This window comes from Rhinopithecus roxellana, chromosome 3, assembly GCF_007565055.1.
Source record: "Rhinopithecus roxellana isolate Shanxi Qingling chromosome 3, ASM756505v1, whole genome shotgun sequence".
Taxonomy (NCBI): Eukaryota; Metazoa; Chordata; class Mammalia; order Primates; family Cercopithecidae; genus Rhinopithecus; species Rhinopithecus roxellana.
In genome coordinates, this window is record NC_044551.1 from 31,047,287 (window position 1) to 31,069,669 (window position 22,383).

The following is a 22,383-nucleotide window of genomic DNA, read 5'->3' on the forward strand; positions in this document are numbered from 1 at the left end:
AAAAACCATAACCAGGTCAGGGACAGTGGCTCACACCCATAATCCCAGCACTTTGGGAGGCTAAGGCAGGAAGAAAGCCTGAGCCCAGGAGTTTGAGACCAGTTTAGTAAGACCCTGTCTCCAGAAAAAAATAAAATTAGCCAGGCGTGGTGATGCGTGCTTGTGGTTCCAGGTACTTGGGAGGCTTGGGGTGGAAGGATCACTTGAGCCTGGGAGGATGAGTCTGCAGTGAGCTGTGATCGTGCCACTGCACTCCAGCCTGGGCAATGGAGTGAGACTCTGTCTCGAATAAATAAATAAACCACAACTTTAACATCCAGAAATGAGCACTTTTGCCATTTTGCTTTATAAACTTTTCTAGAATTTTATCTTTCTAGAATGTTTTCTTAACAGAAATAATTACTATATTCTATATGAACTATAGTATATCATAATTGTATCCTATTTTAAAAGTTGCTTCTTTCATTTAATAATGTGTTATAACCAACATATTATAACATGCTATAACCTATGTCAGTAAATGCACTGCAATGACTACATTCTTATGCTCTGTCGCCCAGGCTGGAGTGCAGTGGTGCGATCTTGGCTCACTGCAATCTCCACCTCCCGAGTTGAAGTGATTCTCCTGCCTCAGCCTCCCAAGTAGCTGGGATTACAGGCGCCTGCCACCACACCCAGCTAATTTTTCTATTTTTAGTAGAGATGAGGTTTCACCATGTTGGTCAGGCTGGTCTCGAACTCCTGACCTCAGGTGATCCACCTGCCTCCGCCTCCCAAAGTGCTGGAATTACAGGCATGAGTCACCATGCCCTGCCAGTGACTACATTCTTTATGCCAATACATGGACGTGTTTAAGTAATCTCTTACTATTAAACATTTAGGTTGTTTATAATATTTTCATGATTATAAGTATTAACAATGAACATTCTCCTCATATATTTTTATATATTAGTTCAATTTTTTCCTTAAGATAGAGCCCAGGAAGATGACCTACTGGGTCAAAATGTATTCTGCATGTTTTCAAGATACCTGGGAGAAGACACCTTGACATCTTCAGTCAAGGCACAGAAAGCCCAAGTTTCTGCTACTGCCAACCTTGAACCTGCCTCTAAATTGTTTTCCCTTGCTTCTAAACAGACCTAGTCTGTAGGTAACTGAGACCAAGAATAACCCCACTATTCTGAGGGGTTTTTTAAATCCAGCACAAGTCTAGCCATATGTCAACACATTAAACATGTACATTGTGGCAGTTCTGATATTTAGCCAATATGTCGTATCAGTCAGTGCATGCCATACAAGTTGCTAAATTTTTAAATGTTACTCCTATGTAGTGGCATTCACAGTGTCACTAAGGCATATAGCATAAGGTCATTTGGCTCTACACTAAATAGCCCCGCTTTGATCATTTTGAATTTTTTATACAATGACCATGCTGGCTATCAGAAAGATTATTCTCGGGCCAGGTGCAGTGTCTCATGCCTGTAATTCCAGCACTTTGGGAGACCGAGGCAGGCAGATCACTTGAGGTCAGGAGTTTGAGACCAGCCTGGCCAATATGGTGAAACCCCATCTCTACTAAAAATACAAAAATTAGTTGGGTGTGGTGGTGTGTGCCTGTAATCCAAGCTACTTGGGAGGCTGAGGCACAAGAATCACTTAAACATGGGAGGTGGAGGTTGTGGTAAGCTGAGACTGAGAAACTGCACTCCAGCTTGGGTGACGAAAGTGAAACCCTGTCTCAAAAAAAAAAAACCTCAGAAGGATTATTCTCATAACCTCAGACTTTTTTTGTTTGTTGCTTCAAAAAGTTACTTGCACCAATTAAAAGGCAGGTTGTTTCTTACAGGAGCCAGAAGAAAAGATCTCATTAATAAATCTATCTAACTTACATGGACGCAGAAGACTTTGATGAGCATCATAAGACTAGATCCCTTAAATTTTTCTCAAGTTCACTGAGAAAAAAAGTATGGGAACATTTTACAGAATCAAAGTTATTATTTAGAACTTTGTTATCTTAAAAAGTCATCCTGGGCCGGGCATGGTGGCTCACGCCTGTAATCCCAGCACTTGTGGGAGGCCGAGGCGGAAGGATCACTTGAGATCAGAAGTTCAAGACCAGCCTGGTCAACATGGCGAAACCTCATCTCTACTAAAAACACAAAAATTAGCCAGATATGATGGTGGGCACCTGTAATCCCAGCTACTTGGAAGGCTGAGGCAGGAGAATCACTTGAACCCAAGAGGAGGAGGTTGCAGTGAGCTGGGATGGCACCAGTGCATTCCAGCCTGGGTGACAGAGCAAGACTCTGTCTCAAAAAAGAAAGAAAGAAAGAAAGAGAAAGAAAGAAGGAAGGAAGGAAGGAAGGAAGGAAGGAAGGAAGGAAGGAAGGAAGGAAGGAGAGGAAGGGAGGAGGGAGGGAGGGAGGAAGGAAGGAAGAAGGAAGGAAGGAAGGAAGAGGAAGGAAGAAGGAAGGAAGAAGAAAAGGAAATAAAAAAAAAAAAACAAAAGAAAAAGAAAAAAGCAAAACAAAGACACTAAGACACGACAACATAAATACAGAAAGAAAGAAGCATAACCTACATCCAACATCAAATCCCACAGGAACAAAGACAGCCCTACCCGAAAACATAAAACGACATTAATAAAGAAAAAGTCCATCCCATGGTAAGTTTTTGTATAGAAAAAAATAGAAGTTTTAAAATTTCTACATAAAATAGTCATTAGGTAGAGGAAATATATTAGGGAATAAACATATTATGTTAGTTTCACTTACATTTTACTTTTGTTTGGGGTGGCCTCTACTCCACCCCATCAAAGCATGCTGTTTTCCTATTGATAACTGAATTCCTCCTTGGTGTGTTATCTTAACTTGTTCTCTTTAAATTAGCTCATTTGGGCCCGGCATGGTGGCTCATGCCTGTAATTCCAGCACTTTGGGAGGCTGAGATAGGTAGATTGCCTGAGGTCAGGAGTTTGAGAGCAGCCTAGCCAACATGGTGAAACCCCATCTCTACTAAAAATACAAAAATTAGCCGGGCGTGGTGGCGTGTGCCTATAGTCCCAGCTACTCGGGAGGCCGAGGCAGGAGAATTGCTTGAACCCAGGAGGCGGAGGTTGCAGCGAGCCGAGACCACGCCACTGCACTCCAGCCTAGGAGACAGTGATGCTCTGTCTCAAAAAATTCTTTCTTCCCCTATTTTTGCCCAGCAGAAAGTGTATGTACTATGTATCTAAGTACGCTATTCAGTAACATATGGCTCTTTGGGCATCCCTAACAAACTGGGTCACCTAAATGAACTTTTCAAATTAAAGCATCCTATTTAAGAGTCAAATTATTTTCTTCGTCTTTTTTTTAATAAGAAAAAAAAAATCTGTGGGTTAGTCTTACAGAAATAGTCTTTAAATGTAACTTCCTTCAAGGGAGATATACAACTGAATCTGGCTAATCAAATAGGGGCGAATATGCTTACAGTTTGATTGTTATTCCAAAGGCCATCTGAAGACTCTGTCACAGTGTCACTCCCATCTACTCAACAAGAAGGAAATTTAATTAGAATTACAAAAAATATTGAATTTTCACTGCAGACACTAAATATATTCACATTGCCTTCTGGTGATGAAAAGTTGAATGATAATATGATCAAATGCTACAGGCATTGCAAGAGTCATACCAAGTTATTAATGTTGTATTAATTTCTCCTGGAAAGTTGTATTTCTTAACTTTTCTGTCACAGGCTCTTTGAAAATTGACTCTTTTTTTTTCTTTATTAAAAAAATAATGCAAGTGTACACGAATTGTGTCTACTATTTTAGGGGAATCACAGAAGCCCATTCATGGAACCAGGTTAAGAATGCCATTTAAAGGCAATCAATACTGTTAAGCTATCTAAATAGCTGTAAATGAATGGTCAGAGGCATGTACATCCAAAACCAGAACCACCCTCATCAGAATGGACATCATATTGGTTTTATGTTCAGAATGAGTAAAATATGCCATAATATCAAAAACAGGTGGCATATAACTCCTGTGTTGTTGCCAATGTGCTTATGCTTTGATCTAGAAGTGCTTTCGAAAATATATCAGCCACCAGATCAATGCATATTATGCCATATGAGGATTAAGATTTTATGTAATATATAAGATACATTTCTCTTAGAGTTGAAATTTAAAAATTTCAACATGTTTTAAAATATCTGCTTTGTAATAGACAGTATATTCTCAGCCAGGCACAGGTGGCTCATGCCTATAAACCTAAGTCCTTTGGGAGTCCAAGGCAGGCGGATCACTTGAGGTCAGGAGATCAAGAGCAGCCTGGCCAACATGGTGAAACCCCTTCTCTACCAAAAAATACAAAAAATTAGCCAGGCATGGTGGCACATGCCTGTAGACCCAGCTACTCAGATGGCTGAGGTAGGAGAATCCCTGAACCTCGGAGGCAGAGGTTTCAGTGAGCCAAGATGGCACCACTGCACTCCAGGCTGGGCAACAGAGTGAGACCCTGTCCCAGAAAAAGAGTATATTCTGTTGGCCTTCCTAGACAACTATAGGTCAAATTCAGAACTGTCTTCTTACTGAGCATATACCATGTAGTGAACACTTTACATTCTACCAGCCAGTTAGTTCCTTAATCACATTTTTATGGATGAAGAAACACACAGGAAATGGTTAAATGATGATTTCTAATTAAGTGACAAGAGCCTCTGCTGATAACCTACACACACATTGCTCTTCCATCAAATGGAAATACTTAGGTCTATGAAATTCTGTAACTGGTGACAATGCTATAGTTATACATGAATAAACTTGGACTAATATGTCCCCAAAATTTACATTACTGTGTTTACATTTTACTGCTTCTGAGGCTTCCTAGGAAGCCAAAGGCAAGGCCAGGCTCAGTGGCTGAGGTCTGTAATCCCCACACTTAGGGAGGCTGAGGCAGGCAGATCACTTGAGGTCAGGAGTTCAAGACCAGCCTGGCCAACATGGCGAAACCCCGTCTCTACTAAAAATATAAAAAAGTAGCCAGCGTGATGGTGCACGTCTGTAATTCCAGCTACTTGGGAGGCTGAGACACAAGAATTGCTTGAACTCAGGGGGTGGGGATTGCAGTGAGCCAAGATTATGCCACTGCACTCCAGCCTGGGCAACAGAGCGAGACTGAGAAAGAAAGAAGGAAAGAAAGAAAGAAGGAAGGAAAGGAAAGGAAAGGAAAGGAAAGGAAAGGAAAGGAAAGGAAAGGAAAGGAAAGGAAAGGAAAGGAAAGGAAAGGAAAGGAAAGGAAAGGAAAGGAAAGGAAAGGAAAAGAAAAGAAAGGAAAGGAAAAGAAAGGAAAGGGAAGGGAAGGGAAGGGAAGGGAAGGGAAGGGAAGGGAGAGAGAGACAGATGTAGGTTTATGCAATATATAGAATCTCAGTTCTGTTTGTGACCGGTATTATGATCTTAAGTAACAGTTTCAGGAAGAGGATGGGGTGATGCAGAAAAACAGCATGGACTGGAGTCAGATAAAATTTGAGTTCAATGCTGACAATGTCTGTTAGCAATGTAACTTTGATACTCAAAGTCCTTTTCATACACACAGGTATGTATGTATGTATGTATGTATGTATGTATAGGTATATAAAGGGGTGTGTGTGTATGTGTGTGTATGTGCGTATACAGTAGTGCCCCCTTACCCACAGGGCATATGTTCCAAGACCCTCAAGTAAATGCATGAAACCAAGAATAGTACCAAACCCTACAGATACCATGTTTTTCCTATATATACATACCTATGATAAAGTTCAATTTATAAATTAGGCACAGAAAGAGATTAACAACAAATAAATAATAGAATAGAATAATTATAGAAATAAACTGTAATAAAATCGATGGGAATGTAGTCTCTCTGTCTCAAAATATCTTAGTATTTTAGGAACATAGTTGACTGCTACAGAAAAGCGAAACTGCAGATAAGGAGAAAACTACTATATATATATATATTTCTAGCTACAGTACGCATGAACTACAGCCTATTAATAGTACACAGCCCATCAAGTGTTACAATTAAATTAGATGATGCATGTAAAGTGGCTGGCACTAAGCTATTATTATTATACAATGGGAAGAGGAATGGGAAGAGGGGAGGGATAGATATTATGCAATGCAGCTTCCAAATATCATATACTCTCTAATCATCCAAACAGGAATGTTCAACAATTTTCCTGTGGGCACTAAACTAGTAACTCATAGCTGAAATGGGAGTTGTGTGTCTCCAAAGCAGATTTATAGGGCCTCCTCAATCTGGCAATAGCATTAAATATGGCCTGCCTTGAAAGAATTAAACAAGATAATATATCCATTTCCTGGCACATCCATCTGTCAAAGGTGGGTAGTGGGCCATATGACAGCTCCAATCCTTTCCAGACCTAATATTCCTTGCTTCCATGAGGCTTTAGGCAACTGAAGGCCAACTCAGGCACAGTAAGAACTTGGCCCGTGAGCCTTGGATACACGGCCAAAATGGCAGCAGCCACACAAATCCTGGGGATACAGCTGCTCCACTGTCTGTTCCACCCTGGAAAACTCTACCTTGACTAGGTTTCACTGACATGGTATTTCAGAGAATGATTCCCCACTCCTACTTTCTTCCTCCTTACACTCTCAAAGAGTGGGGTGCAGTTGCTCCTACTGCTGTTACCTTGTGTTTTTATCTATTTTCATTTTGTTTTTGTGCCTGGAAACAGTTTGTGCTAAGGATTACACTTTCAAAACGAAATGTCACCCTTATCTAATCCCAATTGAATGAGTCCCTATGTGAATCACACTGCAGGTTCATTTTAAATTAACCAGCTACCAGGAATGATTGGCAAAAAAGGTAGGCCATGCAGGCTGGGGAGCAGCTGCCTACAGATTGGCAACTGCTGAGTACAATGAGTCATACACACAAGTAGGCCTGCAAGGCATGACCTTGCTTGGATGCCACACAAGGACACAGAGCCAGCTCAGCATCACAGAGGAACCCACCACAGGGCACTCCCAGAACTTACTACTAAGGGGAACAAGGAGAGTTAGCTGGGAAAGATGACAAGTTTCAGCATCACCTTTCTCCATTACAGGGAAAGACAGGTCAATTCTACACTTCCAAGGAGCAGAGACTCTAAGAGGCCTGTTCAGACTTGGAAGAATAGTAAGGATTGTTTGGAGCAGAGCAGCAGGATCTCAGAGGGGCATACCTCTTTGATGTTGGTGTGGGTGTCCTCAACCCATCTGTCTGAGTCTGTTCAGGCTGCTATGATAAGAGAGCTTAGATTGGGTAATTTAAACGGAAATTTATTGCTTACAGTTCTGGAGGCTGGGTAGTCCAAGATCAAGGCACAGGCTGATTACTCAATCTAGTGAGGGTCCTCTTCCCTGTAGATAGTGTCTTCTATTTGTTCTCATATGGGGGAAGGAGCAAACAAGCTCCCTTGGGCCTCCTTTTGTTTAATTAATTAATTTATTGTTTCTCTACCATCAAGAAAATGTACCTTCGGCCTTTTATAAGCCGGGCGCAGTGGCTCAAGCCTGTAATCCCAGCACTTTGGGAGGCCGAGACGGGTGAATCACGAGGTCAGGAGATCGACACCATCCTGGCTAACCCGGTGAAACCCCGTCTCTAGTAAAAAATACAAAAAACTAGCCGGGCGAGGTGGCGGGCGCCTGTAGTCCCAGCTACTGGGGAGGCTGAGGCAGGAGAATGGCGTAAACCCGGGAGGCGGAGCTTGCAGTGAGCTGAGATCCGGCCACTGCACTCCAGCCTAGGGGCACAGCGAGACTCTGTCTCAAAAAAAAAAAAAAAAAGCATTGATTCCATTCATGAAGGCGGGGCTCTCATGACCTAATCATGTTCCGAAGGCCCCAGTTCTTAAGACTTGCGTTGGGAATTAGCTATCAACATGAATTTAGGGGTGTGGTGTTATGAGATTATATATAGATAGATAGATGTCCGTGCACGGTTCCTGGCTCATAAATCCCATATCCCTAATTATAGTCTTTTGTTATAATAAGTATGTTTGACCTTAGGAAACAATCTTTGACTTTCTCCTGCTCTCCTTTCACCTGACAAGGCACAACTTTAATTTCCCCTGCTTTTCTGATTGTGGATCATAAGACACTTCCCAGAGAGAGTCCTTCCCTGTGTCCCTGGGGGATGGAATGTTGATGTCTTGAAGTTTCCATAAAAACCCAAAAGGGCTGGGTGTGGTGGTTCACACCTGTAATCTCAGCACTTTGGGAGGCTGAGGTGGGCGGATCACCTGAGGTCAGGAGTTCAAGACCAACATGGACAACATGATGAAACCCCATCTCTACTAAAAATACAAAATTAGCCAGGCGTGATGGTGCATGCCTGTAATACCAGCTACTTGGAAAGCTGAAGCAGGAGAATCACTTGAACTTGGAAGCAGAGGTTGCAGTGAGCCGAGATCGTACCACTGCACTCCAGCCTGGGTGATGACAGAGCAAGACTCCGTCTCAAAAAAATAAAAGATAAAAGAAGACTAGGTTTGGAGAGCTTCCAGATAGCTAAACACTTGGAGGTTACTAGAAGGTAGAGTTCCCAAGGAAGGGCATGGAACCCTTTCCCATATACCTCGTCCTGTGCATCTCATCATCTGTATCCTTTGCAATATCCTTTACAATAATCTGGTAAACATAAGTGTTTCCCTGAGTTCTGGAAGCCACTCCAGGAAATTAATAGAACCCAAAGAGAGGGTTGTGGGAACCCCAACTTGAAACAAGGTCAGAAGTTCCAGAGGCCCGAACTTGTAACTGGTGTGTGTGGTGGGGGTGGGAGGGGCAGTCTTGGGGACTGAGCCCCTAACCTGTAGGATCTGACCCTCTCTCCAGTTAGATAGTGTGAGAATTGAATTGAACACACAGCCGGTGTCCACTGCTTGGTGTTTGGGGAAAAAACTCCACACATTCAGTCACGGAAGTCTTCATCTGAGTTGATGATTGTCGTTGAGGTGGTGTGAGAACAGAGAGAAAACCCAGTTTGGGAGTTTTCCCTTAATAGCAAGGACACAAACTTTCAAATCATAGCACCATCTGAGAATGCTCATGTAAATACACATCTGATGAGTCAGTGGAAGCCTCTTGGTACTTTTTAAGGCCTGGGACTTGTCAGAAGCATAGGGTCTGGTGTTTGAGCTAAACACCAGAGGGCTGCATCTAATTATTTTAAGGCCCTGACCCAAGGAATCAAGTCAAAATAATATGTTCGGATTCAAGACTGGTTGATCTGATTTCTAAAAGCAAAGTAATATGCCTGTGGATGTTTCCAAATCACATAAGCTACCTGTGCCAGTCAGGAATTTGGATTCTTGATGTTCTAAGGAATAATAATAATAGCTGCTATTAGATTTATCACTTACCCCCTGTAACTATGTCCCAAATCTTTCATCCCATTTGATTCTCACAAGCATTCTGCAAGATCATGGTATTACATCCTTTTTACAAATGACAAAACAGCTGGGCATGGTGGCTCATGCCTATAATACCAGCACTTTAGGACGACAAAGCAGGCGGGTTTCTTGAGCTGGGGAGTTTGAGACCAGCCTGGTCAACATGGTGAAACCCCCTCTCTCCTGAAAATACAAAATTAGTTGGGCATGGTGGTGCATACCTGTAATCCCAGCTACTCCGGAGGCTGAGGCAGGAGAATGGGTTGAACTCAGGAGGCGGAGGTTGCAGTGAACCGAGATGGCACCACTGCACTCCAGTCCGGGCGACAGAGAGAGACTCAGTCTCAAAAAAAAAAAAAAAGAAAAAGGCGGGGTGCGGTGGCTCACGCTTGTAGTCCCAGCACTTTGGGAGGTGGAGGTGGGTGGATCAGGAGGTCAGGATATCGAGACCATCCTGACTAACATGGTGAAACCCCGTCTCTACTAAAAATACAAAAAAATTATAGCTACTCGGGAGCCTGAGGCAGGAATGGCGTGAACCTAGGAGGTGGAGCTTGCAGTGAGCCGAGATCTCGCCATTGCACTTCAGCCTGGGCAACAATGCGAGACTCCATCTCAGGAAAAAAAAAAAAAAAAAAAAAACGCACACACAAATGACAAAACATTCAGAAAGGGTAGATATTTGTACAAGTCAAATGACCCATTTGTGTGGCTGGTGTTGGCACTCAAGTCAGATCAGTCATATTCCAGAGCACGTGCTCTCAACAAGGTTTGAATGATCCCAGCTGTTCAGGAAAGAGAACGCAGTTACCTGTTGTGTAAGAGTTCAATGGTGAGCTGGTGGTTTGTGTCCTTGTTGTTCCCAGCAGTGTCATAGGGTGGGTTTCTGCTGGCTGAGGTGAAGATGGTGAAGTGGCTACTGGAATGAAAAGAATGGAAGAATTGTTCCATTTGTGGAAGAAAATGTGCACTCCAAGAAAAATAAAGAACAAAACTAGTATCAGGAATTACCATCAACTTTCCACGGGCCCTTCTCCTGGCCTTCCACAGTAGGCATGCAGGGCTCCTACCCACCTACTTCTGAACCTTTCGGCTCCTCTTAGAAATGTATTCCAAGATGGCCTTCAGGCATTGCCCTGCTGTCTAGTTATTTCGTTAACACAAGGAAATGCGATCTAGATAGTGTTCTAGCTAGTCTTATCAATATATAAGATTATCTCACACTTTCTTTACCCTCAGGTTCCCTCTAAATACACAAAGTCAACAACAGGACATTTTATGCAGAACACCCAATTAAGCTTTTATTTTATTCATACAAGTATTTCACTTTCAGAAAACGGGGCTGGAGCGGGGGGGCTTGGGAATTTGCACTAACATGCTCTAACCCCTTCACAACAGCCCCATTCTGGATTTCCTGGCCTTACTCAAGTTCAATTATCCACACAGCCAGTAACTAACAGAACAGATACAATATTAATTCCTTGAGGTCTCTTAAAGCTGACAATATTGCCCAATGTCAGCCTTGGTAATGATTTGCAACCCTAAAGGTAAGGTTCCTGGCAGACCCTGACCCCAGCTCCTTCCGCATCTGCATTCTAGTCATTCCTTTAGGGGTGATTTCCTGTGTTTTCTGACTCATCTTCCACTTCTCACTGGAAAGCTTCCATTAGGAATTCTCCAGCATAGGGCTACATTCCCCTTTCCTTTCCTGAAATCTCTCCTTTATTTCCTATCAGATATCTCACCTTATTTGCAAAGTTGATCACTTGCCTCTTTACAAAGCATTTACATGATTCCCTTCTCTTAGAGCACCATAGAAATTTAGAGTCAATTAGTGACGGTGACTGGATGAATTCCAAAACCTGGGCTTTCCTTATTGCTTCTCACTGGTCTGTTTCTCCTTCCCCACCACAGTCTCCATAACTTCACTTCTTTTCAACATCACTCTTTCTCCTGTTCTCGACTGTTTTTCCTGTTTTCCTCTAGTGCTCAAACCTGTAAGAGGATGTGGCTCTCTTTCGGAACGAAAACCAGAATAACACAGGAGAGTCATGTGGGCAGTCTGTACCCAATTGAGTTCTGTGCAAAAGACCTCTTGAGCTTAACTTCTTTCCTAAGTTTGGGTCTTTACGGCATCTTTCTTTTCTCCGCTGCTCCTACAACCATACATACAATTGTTCCATGGATGTTTTAGGCAGCGAGCAGGTACTAGGGACACTAAGCAGGGAGGATTGGATGCAAAGATAAATGTCCCTGCATTCCATTTGCTCCAGGGTTCTCTCATTCTTGGACTGTAATGTTCAACTCACGCAAACTCTTTAGAAAACTATCCAGATAAGAATAACCTCAATTGATACCATCCTCCAGGTTATAGCCATAAAAACCAACTCTTAGGAGAAAGGCAACTTTCTCCCAAATCTCGGCTTTAAATGAAGTCAATGACTTGGGGATGTTCTCCAAAACAAGTCCACTAATCCATCCACCTTAGCAGACACAAGCTAAGTATTAAAAAGTGAAATCAACATTGAGAAAGTCTAACAGACTCTCTAGTGTGTGCGACTCCCTGGAACAAAGCTGTTTCTCTTACAAACTTTCATGGCTCTAAAATCCAAGCTATGACCTAACTAACACCCTCTCTTCCAAACTGACCTACTAGCCCAATCCTTCAGATCCCTCCTGGTTAAATACACACACAATTCAATGAGAGTCAAGGGAAATCAATATGTTCCATCAGATTTTTCCAGCTAAGAGGTTGTGACATTTGTTAGTCCTCAGAATCCAGAGCCACCCTAAGGGGTCAATGGGTTTTTGAGGCCTTTGAGAATCTCCACTAAAAGTTATCTTTTAAATCCCGGAAATGGAAGATTTGAACCTATACTTGTCCTCAGAATGACAAGCTATTTCCCCACCTATAAGTCAAGTTATCCTCCATTTATATTAAATCTAATGTCTTATTTACAGGGAATTTGAAGTATCAACTATATGGCCTGAACTGAAAAAAAATAAACATGTACATTCTAAATCCCTAAAGCCCTTAAATCCAATGTTACTTTTTCCTAAGTATAAATCGCACCTTTCGCAATTTCCACTATACATAAATAAATTAAAGGACCTTTGAAGTAAAAATGTGTAAGTCATTGACTGCCCTGAAAAAACAGCATGGTTTTTAAGGGTTTGTTTTGTTTTGTTTTGTTTTGTTTTTCAGTAAAAATGTTAGATCAGGGCAAATTCATCCAAACATAAAACTCAGTGCTCATAATAGGAGGCATGATCCAGTAGTTAAAAGTACTGGCCCCAATTCAAGCTAACAGAGATCAAAACCTGACTCAACAACTTTGTATCTGTGTAAACTTATTTTTTCTTTCTCTTTTCTTTCTTTTTCACTCTGTTACCCAGGCTAGAGAGTGCAGTGGTGCCATCATGGCTCACTGCAGCCTTGACCTCCTGGCCCCAAGCGATTCCTCCACCTCAGCCTCCCAAGTAGCTGGGACTAGAGGCATGCACCACCATGCAGAGACAGGGTCTCACTATGTTGCCCAGGCTGGTTTTGAACTCCTGGACTAAAATTACAGTCATGAGCCACCGCACCTGGCTTCTATCTGTGTAACTTTCAACAGTGAGCTTTTAGACTCTGTCTCAGTTCTCACAATTATAAACCACACCTACAGTCAATATAATTATCCTAAGAATTAAATGCATGAAACATGGTGCCTCATAGATAGAAAATAGTAAATGTTAACTTATTTGAAATCAAGGTCTGCTTTCAGAATGGACTAAATGATCTCTCTTCAGAGCTCTTCATGAGGACAGAATCTCATTTATCTAACCTTGGTTCTCTGGCATTTCCTGTGTTTTCATCATAAAGTCATACGTAGCTGAATCAGATCCACACTATCCCTGTTAGATGTCCTACAATAAATGGTCCAGCTATTTTCGGTTAATAATCAATTTCTTTGAGAATCTGACAAAAAGCAATGGGTCCCCTCACTCCAAAAATGCTTATTGGTGCAAAAGATGCATATAACTTGGGAGTTGGGGAGGATCACAAATCCTGAGGAGACCCTGATTGAAACCCAGGTAAGACTTCTCACTCTAGACTGTCCTTCTACCTTGATACAATGCCCTGGATGTTTCGCAGCTCCTCATTGCAAGGTCTTTGGGCTCCCAAACACATCTGTTTTACCTGGTTCATGGTTCTGCGTGGGCAATGGCGTTGGAGGAATAAAGGTAGAGACCATTGTTGTTGTTGGCAGAGTTGTTGTCGTTGGAAGAGTTGTTGTCGTTGGAAGGGTCGTTGTCGTTGGAAGGGTCGTTGTCGTTGGAAGGGTCATTGTCGTTGGAAGGGTCGTTGTCGTTGGAAGAGTTGTTGTCGTTGGAAGAGTTGTCGTTGGAAGGGTTGTTGTCGTTGGAAGGGTCGTTGTCATTGGAAGGGTTTTTGTCGTTGGAAGGGTCGTTGTCGTTGGAAGGGTTGTTGTCATTGGAAGAGTTGTTGTTGGAAGGGTCGTTGTCATTGGAACAGTGGTGCTTGTTCGAACAGTTGTGATAATTGGAGTAGTCGTGACCCTGGCTGGAGTCAGAAATCAACATGAGAGTGAGCATGAGTCAAACAAGAAACAAGAGCCTCAGGCTGGAACTGTACCCTAGCACACCAATGACAGACTGTCCCAAGGTGGAATTAACTTCCTGAACTCTCAATCTTGGTCATTGCCCAGCTAGAAACTGTGACAGGAGAGAGCTTTGGAGACATGCCCCTTCTTCCAAAAGAAGAGCAGATATATTGAAAGGTGCATGCATATTCAGAAATAAGAGCAGATGCCTCATATTTGCACTGAAGCACTTTTCTGGGGTCAGGGTCTCACTCTGTCATCCAGGCTGGACTGTAGTGGCATGATCAGCTCACTGCTGCCTCGAACTCCCAGGCTCAAGCAATCCTCCTGTGTCAGATTCCCAAGTAGCTGGGACTACATACAGGCATCACCACACCTGGCTAATTTAAAAAAAAAAACAAAACTTTTTTTGTAGAGGCTGGGCGTGGCGGCTCATGCCTGTAACGCCAGCACTTTGTGGGGCTAAGGTGGGTGGACTACTTCAGCTCAGGAGTTCAGAGTTCAAGACCAGCCTGGGCAACAGGACGAAACCCCACCTCTACAAAAAATAGCCAAGTGTGGTGACACATGCCTGTAATCTCAGCTACTTGAAAGACTGAAGCACAAGAATTGATTGAACCCCAGAGGTGGAGGTTGCAGTGAGTAGAGACTAGGCCACTGCACTCCAGGCTGAGAAACAGCAAGACCCTGTTTCAAAAAAAAAAAAGAATTGACCTCGTCTTGCTCACCCTTATGAGGGAAACAATCTAAGTCCAAAAGCTAAGAGACTGCAAATTAAAGTTCCTCTTACTTAAAACGAAAATAGACACAGCTTATTAAGGTCATAGGTATTGGGTTCTATTATCATTGTAAGACCTTAGTGGAAGAAGATTCACTAAGAAAAAGCAATGGCCAGGCGTGGTGGCTCACGCCTGTAATCCCAGCACTTTGGGGGGCCAAGGCGGGTAGATCGCCTGAGGTCAGAAGTTTGAGACCAGCCTGGCCAACATGGTGAAACCCCATCTTTACTAAAAATACAAAAATTAGCCAGGCGTGGTGGCATGCGCCTGTAGTCCAGCTACTCAGGAGGCCGAGGCAGGAGAATTGCTTGAACCCAGGAGCTGGAGGTTGCAGTGAGCTGAGATGAAGCCACTGCACCCCAGCTTAGGCGACAAAGCAAGACTCTGTCTCAAAAAAACAAAACGAAAAATCAGCAGTAAGGCTGGGTGCTGTGGCTTACGCCTGTAGGCCCAGCCCTTTGGGAGGCCAAGACAAGTGGATCGCTTGAGCCCGTAAGTTTGAGACCAACCTGGGCAACATAGTGAAACCATACCTCTACAAAAAAAATTTTAAAAATTAGCCGGGCATGGTGAGGCACCCCTTTAGTTCCAGCTACTCGGGAGGTTGAGGCAGGAGAATCACTTGAACCCAGCACGCGGGGGTTGCAGTGAGTAGCAATCACACCACTGCACTCCAGCCTGCTACCTGGGCAACAGAGTGAGACTCCGTCTCAAAAAGAAAAAACATAAAAGGCCCAGCATGGTGGCTTATGCCTGTAATCCCAGCACTTTGGGAGGCTGAGGCAGGTGGATCATTTGAGGTCAGGAGTTCGGACCAGCCTGGCCAACATGGTGAAACCCCATCTCTACTAATACAAAATACAAAAATTAGATGGGTGTGGTGGCACCTGCCTGTAATCCCAGCTACTCGGGAGGCTGAGGCAGGAGAATTGCTTGAACCTGGGAGGCAGAGGGTTGCAGTGAGCCATAATTGTGCCACTGCACTTCAGCCTGGGTGACAGTGAGACTCTGTCTCAAAAAATAAATTAATTAATTAAAAAGGACAGTTCTTTAAGGTGAATAAATTCAGCTTGATAAAAATATTCACTGTATTTTACTATGGAACAGTAAATGCTATTTCTTGGACCAATTACTCTGTTTGAAGTACATTCGGCCCTCCATATTTGTGGGTTCTACATCCGTAGATAGAACCAAGACTTTGGATGGAAAATGTACAGGGGAAAAAGAAGGATATGTTGTCTGCTGTACTGAACAAATATGGACTTTTTTGTTGGTCATTATTCCCTAAATAATGCAGTATAACAACCAATTGCATAGTATTTACATTGTATTAGGGGTTATAAGTAATCTAGAGGTGATTTAAAGCATATGGGACTATGTGCATAGTTTACATGCAAATACTGCACCATTTTACATAAGGGACTTGAGCATCTGCAGATTTTGGTATCAAGGGGGTCCTGGAACCAGTTTCCCATGGATATCAAGGAACAATTGTACTGTATTAGGAGCTAGTTTACTGACTCTAGCCTGACCTTGAATTATGCTTGGCCTTGCAACTCCATCTACACAAAAATTATTCTATTTCCCAAGAACAAGAGTTTATTTAAAAACAGGACTTACAGGAACCTCCTCTTTCTCTATTAAGAAAAAAGAAAATCACTACCAAACAGAAAATTCAATTAACTAGCAAGAAATGTCAAAAAACTTACGTGGCACAATCTTCAATGATATGGTGATTTTCATGTCATTGAACCACCCCCTGTGCTGAACACGGCAACAATATGTGCCACTGTCAGACACAGCTGTATTTTCTATAGTCAAAGAGACATCCCTGCGTGAAAGGTTCCTCAATAGCTTATAGCGTGTCTCCTTCTGATAGGTGACGTGGGTTCCATTGGTCCAAACAATGCTATCTGGGCATGAGAAAACAGAACATGTGCCTCTACTCCAGCACATGGATGTGACAGCTCCGTTGTAGCGGCAGGGCAGTGTGATAGGTGGACCTGCCACTCCAACAACATTTACAGAACCAGCTACAGAATCTGCAATGAAGAAAAGACAAACTGAGAATGAGCCTTAACATTTCCTCTTGGCTGGGCACGGTGGCTCACGCCTGTAATCCAAGAACTTTGGGAGGCCAAGGCGGGCGGAGCAACCGAGGTCAGGAGTTCAAGACCAGCCTAACCAACATGGCAAAACTTGATCTCTACCAAAAAAAAAAAAAATACAGAAATTAGCGGGGTGTGGTGGTAGAATCCCAGCTACTCAGGAGGCTGAGGCAGGGGGAAGTGCTTGAACCCAGGAGGCGGAGGTTGCAGCAAGCTGAGCTCGCACCACTACACTCCAGCCTGGGCGACAGAGCAGACACTGTCCTCCCACCCCAGAAAAATTTTTCTCTGAATTTTTTTACTTGTTTTACTTTCTGTAAAAATGTATTTTATTCATTTTTTAATTGTTTATTTTTTAGAGACAGAGTCTTGCTCTGTCACCCAGGTTGTAGTACAGTGGTGCAAAGATCTTGGCTCACTGCTACACCCGCCTCCCGAGTTGAAGAAATTCTCCTGCCTCAGCCTCCCGAGTAACTGGAATTACAGGCATGTGCCACCACGCCCGGCTAATTTTTGTATTTTTAGTAGAGACAGGGTTTCACTATGTTGGCCAGCCTGGTCTTGAACTCCTGACCTCAAGTGATCCGCCCACCTGAGCCTCCCAAAGTGCTGGGATCACAGGCGTGAGCCGCCAAGCCTAGCCTTGTAAATTGACATTATAGCTGGAATTTTTTCCCCCTTTTTCCAAGTTAGCTGATACAGCTGGAATTTTTTAAATTTGAGATTACAAGCATTTTTTTATGTTACCATTCTTTTAATTTTTTTTTTTTTTTTTAAACAAGGTCTTGCTATGTTGCTTGAACTCCTGGCCTCAAGTGATCCTCTGGAGTTGCTGGGATTACAAGCATAAACCACTGCACCTGGCTTAGCATATTCTCCAACAGTATTGTTCAGGGGATATATTTACAAGTAAAACATTGTATTGTACTGTGTGATATTCAAGCTGTTTCTCATTTTTACCAGTGTAAATAACTTCACATAACCTTTCTACACAAAACTTTTGGCATTTAGTTTTCCTAATAGGATATAATTCTGAGATTATCAGTATAAAGCACAGGAACATTTTCCATTTTTTCATAAATATGGCCAAAATCCTTTCCAAAAGGTTTGAACCAAATAACATTCAAGTAATGTGAGTGTGTATTTCACCCTGTGTTTGTTAAATATCTGCTTACCATTGATTTTTCAATAGGTAAGAAATGCATGTGGCTTTTCAAAATGAAACAGCACCAAAGGGCATACAGTGAAAAGTCCCCTCCCACTCCAGTCCCCCAGTCTGCTCTACTAGATCCAATTGCTGCATCAGTTGAAAACAGCCTTTTGATGGGCACGGTGTCTCACACCTGCAATCCCAGCACTTTGAGAGGCCAAGGTGGGAAGATCTCTTGAGCCCAGGAGTTTATCCCAGCTATTTGGGAGGCTGAAGTAGGGAGATCATTTGGGCCCCGGAGTGATCGAGGCTGCAGTGAGCCAAGAATGTCCCACTGAACTCCAGTCTGAACGACAGAGCCTTATGTTCAAAAAGAAAAGGAAAGAGAAAATAAATAGTTTTTTTTTTTTAATTTGCATTTACATTTCAAATTTTTAATTTTCAGCCAGGCATGGTGGCTCATGCCTGTAATCCCAGCACTTTGGAAGGCTGAGGCAGGCGGATCACTGGAGGTCAGGAGTTCGAGGCCAGCCTGGCCAACATGGTGAAACCCTGTCTCTACTAAAAATACAAAACTTAGTCCAGGCACAGCGGCTTACGCCTATAATCCCAGCAGTTTGGGAGGCCAAGGCGGGCAGACCACTTCAAGTCCGGGGCTCCAGACCAGCCTGGCCAACATAGCGAAGCCCTGTCTCTACTAAAAAAAAAATATTAGCTGGATGTGGTGGTGCGTGCCTGTAATCCCAGCTACTCGGGAGGCTGAGGCAGGAGGATCGCTTGAATCTGAGAGGCAGAGGTTGCAGTGAGTGAGAACATGCCATTGCACATTGCCCTCCAGCCTGGACAACAGAGGGAGACTCCGTCTCAAAAAACAAAAAAGACATTATTTTTTGTATTTTTAGTAGAGACAAGGTTTCGCCATCTTGGCCAAGCTGATCTTGAACTCCTGAACCTGTGATCCTCCCACCTCGGCCTCCCAAAGTGCCGAGTTATTTATTTATTTATTTATTTATTTATTTATTTATTTATTTATTTATTTTTTGAGATGGACTCTCACTCTGTCACCCAGGCTGGAGTGCAGTGGTGCGATCTCAGCTCACTGCAAGCTCCACCTCCTGGGTTCACGCCATTCTCCTGCCTCAGCCTCCTGAGAAGCAAGGACGACAGGTGCCCGCCACCACGCCCGGCTAATTTTTTGTATTTTTAGTAGAGGTGGGGTTTCACCATGTTAGCCAGAATGGTCTCAATCTCCTGACCTCATGATCCTCCCACCTCAGCCTCCCAAAGTGCTGGGATTACAGGTGTAAGCCATCATGCCTGGCCGCCAATAAATTCTTATTTACTTCTGCCTAATACTAGTATCATTTTTTTTTATTACACATATAATGCATGCTATTACAATTTGGTTATAGAAGTATATAATGAGAGGTTTTCTTTCCCCCATAATCCCAAAGGCACAGATCACTCCAGAAATTTGTGTTTAAAATTTAAGATATATCTATCTCAATCTTTCCTTATTTCATAGAATGTTTTGAATTAAAGTGTTTATTTCAAAATAAAATACTTAGGCCAGGTGTGGTGGCTCACGCCTATAATCCCAGCACTTTGGGAGACTGAGGTGGGAGGATCACTTGAGCCCAGGAGGTTGAGGCTGCAGTGAATCAAGATTGCCCAACTAGGCCAGGTGCGGTGACTCACACCTGTAATCCCAGCACTTTGGGAGGCCGAGACAGATGGATCACAAGGTCAGGAGTTCAAGATCAGCTTGGTCAAGATGGTGAAAGCTTGTCTCTACTAAAAATACAAAAAAATTAGCTGGGAGTGGTGGCAGATACCTGCAATCCCAGCTACTCAGGAGACTGAGAGAGAATTGCTTGAACCTAGGGGGCAGAGGTTGCAGTGAGCCAAGATCGTGCCACTGCACTCTAGCCTGGGCAACACCGCGAGACTCTGTCTCAAAAAAAAAAAGATTCCCCAACTGCACTCCAGAGTGAGACCTCATGAAGACAGAGAGAGAGAAAGAAAAGGAAGGAAGGAAGGAAGGAAGGAAGGAAGGAAGGAAGGAAGGAAGGAAGGAAGGAAGGGAGGGAGGGAGGGAGGGAGGAGGGAGGGAGGGAGGGAGGGAAGAAAAAGAAAGAAGAAAGAAAGAAAGAAAGAAAGAAAGAAAGAAAGAAAGGAAAGAAAGAAAGAAAAGAAAGAAAGAAAGAGAAAGAAAGAGAAGAAAGAAAGAAAGAAAGAAAGAAAGAAGAAAGAAAGAAAGAAAGAAAGAAAGAAAGAAAGAAAGAAAGAAAGAAAGAAAGGGAAAGAAAGAAAGAAGGAAGGAAGGAAGGAAGGAAGGAGGAAGGGAAAGAAAGAAAGAAAGAAAGAAAGAAAGAAAGAAAGAAAGAATTGAATGTGGCTGAAAAAATCGAAAGGCACAAAAGAATACAATAAGGATTAACCCTCCCTCCACCCCCCACCCTCCGCCCCCATCCCGCAGTGCCCACTGTCACTATGTCCTATATACATGTGTCTATGCATATACATCTAACCAGTCCCTTTTTGTTTAAACACAAATGGCAGCATGTGACACACTGTGCTGCATCTTGCCTTGTTCATTTAGCCATGAATATCGTAATTCATAGCAGTTAAGCAATTTCTTTGGCCTAAAACTCTATTCTGGTCCTGCTCACTGGTTAATTCATAGCCATACAACAGTGCACAAAGAACATCTACTTTCATCCACCACCACCATCCCCTCCCCTTCCCCTACCCCATTCTCTGGGCTTCTAATCCCCCTCTATTCCCTTCTTCCCGCCCGGGGTACCTACTCACTTACCTGCCAGATGTAGGATGAGGCTTAAGATGACCACTTGAGGATGCATTATGGGATCAGCCTGAAGGAAAATGAGCAGACAGGCTGGTTGGTACCCCCCACCAGACGGTATCTGATCAAGTCTGAATTCTCAGATTGCAACTTATCTTTGGATGACTCATATGAGCCTGCTCTGCTGGAAATGAGAGACCACATACAATGGCTTCCGAGCTCTGTTAGTTCCCTGCGGCTAAGAGCTCTGTGCCTTCCAAAGGACCGGGAAAGCTGTCCGCAGAAACAGCCCCTGACTTCCCAGCTTCTTCCCCACACATAGCCTCCAAACTGACTCCTGGTCCTGATACAGGGGATCAGGGAACAAACAAAAAGGAAACTGGCAGCAGAGAGCCAGCGTGGCTCAATGGCAGCACAAGAGCAAAGACCAGCCTTCCAGTGGCAGAGCTGCACTTGCTTTTTAGAGTAAACTGGGCCTCTGGTGGACGTGGGGCTTTTCCTGCTCAGTGGCTACAACGATTCATCCCCAGCCTTAACAGTGACATTGCCAAGTTTGCCGTTAGCAAGAGGAATTGACAGTGAATATGAATCACTGTGCCTAACCTTTCAAGCCCCTGGACAGCGTGATTGAGACTGCAGCTCCTTACCATGGGATTTCAAGAGAATGCTTCAGAAAACAGAAGTCTGGAGCAGACTTACGTTCAGATCCAAGCTCTGTCACTCACAATGCTGGGTAACCCTGAGCCTTCCTGAGTTCTCTTCAAACCTCTATTTCCTCAGTTGTAAAATAGCACTAAAAATGCTTCCTCTGTTTCCCACCAGGGATTGATATAATAAGCAAAAAGGGCCACGGAAGAACTTCGAAAACTAAACCTACATAGGCACTAACAGCACTAGCTAAGGTTTTTGGAGAATACTATATAGCAGGCTCTATGTCAAGCACCCACATGCGTTAAATCAGGCTGTTGACTTCTGCTCTTAATCATTAAACCATGCAAACGTAAGTAAGCTTGCCTAGTACTTCATTAACTCCTCTTCTGGTCTAAGATTTCGGTAACTTCCAAGGAGGCAGTGGTGCTCTGTATCTTGCATCTCATGACAGGATTCATGAGGAAGTGGTCTTGGCTTAATGTGGCCATGGGTCGCAGGCTCCCAGGAGTGGGAACCCCTGACTCCAGCAGCCAGCAGCCTCTATACTCTGACATGATGTCTGATGCAACTAACTGGTGACCCAGACACTATTTGGCCTACAAGCGTTTTGTATGGCAGCGTTTAAAAATTCATTTCTTGACCAGGCGTGGTGGCTTGCCCCTGTAACCTCAGCACTTTGGGAGGCCGAGGTAGGCCAATCACCTGAGGTCAGGAGTTCAAGACCAGCCTGGCTAACGTGGTGAAACCCCGTCTCTACTAAAAATACAAAAATTAGCTGGGCATGGTGGTGGGCGCCTGTAATCCCAGCTACTTAGGAGGCTGAGGCAGAAGAATTGCTTGAACCTGGAAGGTGGAGGT

General features: G+C 43.4%; 1 protein-coding gene across 1 annotated transcript in view; it reads right to left on the reverse strand.

The window, feature by feature from the left end:
• Positions 1-21,677, reverse strand: part of HAVCR1 (hepatitis A virus cellular receptor 1) — a 37,830-nt gene extending 16,153 nt beyond the window's left edge. Inside the window, exons 1-6 of the mRNA XM_030927590.1 lie at positions 21,574-21,677; positions 20,887-20,944; positions 16,520-16,852; positions 13,608-13,991; positions 10,236-10,343; positions 3,472-3,527 (exon numbers count right to left, since the gene is read on the reverse strand). Of these exons, the coding sequence (XP_030783450.1) occupies positions 3,472-3,527; positions 10,236-10,343; positions 13,608-13,991; positions 16,520-16,852; positions 20,887-20,932 (927 nt within the window). The 5' untranslated portion in view covers positions 20,933-20,944; positions 21,574-21,677. The remainder of the gene's footprint in view (positions 1-3,471; positions 3,528-10,235; positions 10,344-13,607; positions 13,992-16,519; positions 16,853-20,886; positions 20,945-21,573) is intronic.
• Positions 21,678-22,383: the final 706 nt, after the last annotated feature.